Genomic DNA, 4,936 nt, shown 5'->3' on the forward strand with positions numbered 1-4,936 from the left:
AAGGCACGCAACCGCTCACAAAAGTAAAAGACATGCAACTGCATCTCAGGGAGGCCACAATGCACACACCCATCAGAGGCACACAAACCCAGCATGCACAACCTCGCATTCGTCGCCAACGACAAATGCAAGAACCGAAACAACAATTCCTGCTGTTGTGGAGCCAGAAACCGAGCCCCCAGCGCCGCCCACACATCCCCCCAATCCCAATATGGAACAAACCCTCCACCCGCAGCAGAACACGACGATATAAAACCCCTATACACCGCCTGAACCGACAAGGACATGAAACCCGGACAACGGCAGACCTCCCGAAGAATGGCCACCGCCCAGGAGTAAACAGGAGGGGTGCAGACTGCCGCCTCTCGATAAACACCAAAAAGCTAAACCGAACAGAGCAATAACAAATACCTAAAGCATTGAGCCCCCCACCCAACTCGAACCCCTGACACAACGAGACCCAGAACAGCGCTCGAGCCCTAGTAAACACATCAAGAATGCCCACCCCACCCTCCCGCACAGCCAACACCAACGTCGACCGGCGAACCGGGTGGTAAGGACCGAACCACACATAACGATATACCTGGCGTTCCATCCCGAAAGCCAGCTTGCAATCCAGGGGAAGCACCGAGCCACGAACCAGACCCGCGACAAAACCTTGCAATTAACAAGCAGCGCCCGCTGATAAATCGTCAACGGGCGCACAGCCAACAACCCAATCGCAACACCGACACTACGGGAAACCGCACCCCAATTGCAAGCCAAAGACTGCTCATAGGAAGCGAACCAGGTAAGCCCCAAAACCCGCATAGAAGCGACAACCGGAAACCACAACCCCACTCACACACGGCGAGAGGACCACCCATCAAGTCCCAGAAGACCGGACTTCTCACGGTTAACCTGGGCCCCAGTGGCCAACTCAAACCTCTCAACCACGACCTGGACAGCCCCAACCGACCCCTCCGAGGCCACGAACTGGACGGTATCATCCGCATACCCACAGATGAGCAACCGAAGACCTGACGGCAGCCGGGGGGGGGGGGAGACGATCAATGGACACTCCTTGATCGCTCGAAAAAAAGGCTCCTGAAAGACGATATACAGGAGCATAGAAAGCGGACAACCCTGCCGCACCGAGCGACGCACAGGGAAAGAATCACTCAAAAAAACATTTACACAGACCCGACTACAATGAGCGTACAACATGCGCACCCAACGAACAAACAAGGACGGAAGCCCCAGCCGCCCCAACACACGAAACAAAATCGAGCGACACACGGTCGAAAGCTTTCGACCAATCCAGACAAAGCATCGCCGCCGAAGAGCGAGAGCCGGACACGCACAAGAGCACATCATGAAACAATGCATTGCATTGCAACAAAGACCGACCCAGAACACCACAAAACTGATCCACAGAGACAACAGACGCCACAACACTGCGACACCGACCAGCCAAGACCTTAGACAGGATCTTGTAGTCTACATTCAACAAAGTAATGGGCCGCCAGTTCGAGAAGAACCGCAAATTGCCCGGCTTCGGGAGAAGCCACACAACCCCAACACACTGAGATACAGGCAGAACGCACCCCCGAAGACAAGACCGGACCACCTCCAGAAAAACATCCCCCAACACATCCCAAAAGGCGACATAGAACTCAACAGGAAGACCATCTGAACCCGGCACCTTCCCGGAATGAAATGACCTCACCACCACAAACAGCTCCGCCAAGGAAACCTCCTTCACCAGACCAGCACACTCCGCAACCGACAACCCAGGAACGCACCGACCCAAGAAATCCTCTGCAAGTGCGGCGTCCCCAGCCACCTCCGCATATAGCGCAGCCAACACCTGCTGAACATAATGCAACACCCCACCAGTGTCCGAAACAACGGTCCCGGGGCCGCGGTCGCTGCAGGGCCGTAAAAAGAACAGAGTCCCGCGCGGCCCGTACTTTCCCTAAAAGAAATGGAGAAATCCGTTCCCTGTCCACACGCTCACTCACACGAGCCCTCACATGCACACCCTCTGCCCACTCATTCTGCAGCCCGCAAATATGCGCCTTGCAGACTGCAATCTCATCAAAACAATCAACACCAGCATTAAATCTTACACACAACCTCGACAGCCACGCCTGTAACAACCGCAGCAACCCAAAGCGCCCAGCAGCCTCGTGTTTAGCAACCACGCGAAAGAACAAACGACACTGCACCTTACACCACTCCCACAACTCCAAGATAAGCGGAGACGCACACTGCCGGGCTCGAATCCCGACCACCAACAACGAAACTGACGACAGACCCTCGGACAACGCAACAACCCACAATTTAGCTTCCACCACCCCGCACCTACTCGCACCTAACTGGGCACCCCAACCCGGACCACCACCAAACTGTGGTCGGAGAACGCAACCGGCACAGTGCGAAAATCATACACCGTACATTCCCCACCATTGACATACACCTGATCTATCCGCGAACGCACCCCACGTGCAGCAAACATAAACGACAACTTGCCTACAAAGAGCACAGCAGCGTCCCGGAAACCGCATGAATGCACCACCTCCAGCAGTGTACACGAGACATTCTGCGGACGAGCACTTCAACAATCCCGTGAACTCGTCACACATTTAAAGTCCCCACCAAAAAATCATGCCCCGCGTATCAAGTCGCAAGAAAAGGAGAAGCCCCACCCGAAAGAACTCCTCCCTCTCCCAACGGCGCGCCGCACTCGACGGGGCGTACACCGTCAAGAACGGAATGACGACCCCAAAAAACTCCACCCTCACAAATAACACCCACCCATCCTCGTCCAACTCCGTGTGAAGCACGGAGAAAGAAGCCCTCCGAGAAAACAACATAAGGGTCCCCCCGAAAGGCGTCCTCGGCGGGTTAAGCACCAAATGATAATGCACGCTCAGACACTGCAACATAGACACATCATGCACATTATGCTCTTGAATGAGAGCTACATCCACACGATGCTCCCGCAGAACATCCAACAGGCCCAACTGGACCCTAAGAGCATTCAAACCCTAAACATTCAAGGAAGCACATACAACAGAGGGCGCCATTGGGACAACCTCAGGACACCCCCAACTCGTCGCGACACGCCTGCCGCACATCAACCTGGACCCAGGGCGATCACAGCGAACAACGCCAGGCGCCGCACCCAGCCTCACGGAGGAGCCCTCCTCCGGAGCCACAGAGCCCCCGCCAACCGGTGGGGGCTCCTCCGAAGCCCCCTGACGGCCATCTTTAGATAACACGACCACCAGATCCCGGGCACCGCGAGAAGCCACCCACCCAGGGGAGCCACATCTACCAACACTGGAAACACCACAGAAGACACTACCTCGACGTCCACGCCTGCATCCTCCATAGCAATACTGCCCTCCGCCCACAACCAACGGGGCGACGCATCCCGAGCCGAATGACGGCGCTTCACATGAGGCTGCTGATTGTTGGAACAATGACCCCCAGCAAGGGGTGCCCCAGAAGAACCCGACGCGGGCGCCCCCAAAGCCGAGGAAGCACGGTCATGCAGAACAGCAACCTCCACAGCACGGGGCAACAGCCCACCACCACGCCCGGGGGACTGGAGACAAAGAAGGAGCAGGCCCAGGAGGCAGGAGATCACACCCCAGCTCACAGGGGGCATCCACCACAGACGATACGGCAGGCGCAGGTGAAGACGAACCAGGGGGCGAGGAGACCTCCGCATGTGACGAGGGAGTTGACGCAGAGACAGAGGGCAGGGAAGAGGATTCACTCACCACAACCCTGGCAGCCCCGGGCAGCAGACAATCTTCAGCAGGGGAGGCAGGCACCACACCAACAGCCGAGGACCACACGGAAGCCTCCGGCCGCGGATGCACCTCCGCCACCACCGAATGGAGAACCCCCGAGGCAGGAACCCCCTGGTCCACAGAGCACACCGGTGGAGCAGACGTACCATGGCCAAACCAAACAGGGTCAGAAGGAGCACCTGCCGAACCCGCCGCAGGAACCATCCGAGGCACCCGGTCAGGGCGAGAAGGCGATGATGAAGCCCCACGCGCATCTAAACAGGGAAAGTCCCCCTCCAAGAAAACTGAGGGAGCCTCAGCTCGAGGAGCATCACAGCCAGCCGCCACATAGCCCTCAGCACCACACCGGAAACAAGTGCGAGTCTGGCCCTGATAAAAAACCCTGAGCGAGAGCCCCCGATACAGAAGTCTAGACGGAACAGATGATGTAATCTTCATACCTAGCATACGAGTGCCTGTACGCAGCCCGCGCAGCCGGCCCGTACTCAAAAGGTTGAAGCGGTGAAACATCACCACCCCATACTTTGCAAACGCAGACTGCAGCTCGATCTCGGAGAACGGCACTGGTACACCATGAATGCTGACATACTGCACGGCCCCCCAGGGATCCGAAACGGCCACAGACACAGCCGAGGTGGAGACTTGAACCGAGTGGCCGGCCCAACGTGCCACAAACTCCCTGTACAGCAAGCCCTTGCAGAAGGCCACCGCCACCCGAGTAGGGGATAGCCTTTCCAGCCCGACCAAATCCCGGACGTCCACGTTGAGCACATCGACGATGGTAATTTCCACAAGCGGCCAGTCCACAGCCCCAGGAAAAGTCAAGGTACACCGTGTCCACCCGCCGTACGCGGGACACACCACCAACCACCATACCACGAGCTGGGCCCTCTGGCCAGCGGGCACACCACACCACACCGGGGGCCTCGTAGCCTGGTGGATAGCGTGCAGGATTCGTAATTCTGTGGCGCGGGTTCGATTCCCGCACGAGGCAGAAACAAATGGGCAAAGTTTCTTTCACCCTGAATGCCCCTGTTACCTAGCAGTAAATAGGTACCTGGGAGTTAGTCAGCTGTCACGGGCTGCTTCCTGGGGTGTGTGTGTGTGTGTGGTGTAGAAAAAAAAAATAG

General features: G+C 57.2%; 1 protein-coding gene across 1 annotated transcript; it reads left to right on the plus strand.

Annotated features, from left to right (window-relative positions):
* The first annotated feature begins 3,430 nt into the window (after positions 1-3,430).
* LOC138355790 (uncharacterized) lies at positions 3,431-4,192 on the plus strand. The gene has a single exon (XM_069311317.1). It carries the CDS (start codon positions 3,431-3,433, stop codon positions 4,190-4,192), a length of 762 nt encoding a protein of 253 aa, XP_069167418.1.
* The last annotated feature ends 744 nt before the right edge of the window (positions 4,193-4,936 follow it).

Source organism: Procambarus clarkii, chromosome 69 (assembly GCF_040958095.1).
Source record: "Procambarus clarkii isolate CNS0578487 chromosome 69, FALCON_Pclarkii_2.0, whole genome shotgun sequence".
NCBI lineage: Eukaryota > Metazoa > Arthropoda > Malacostraca > Decapoda > Cambaridae > Procambarus > Procambarus clarkii.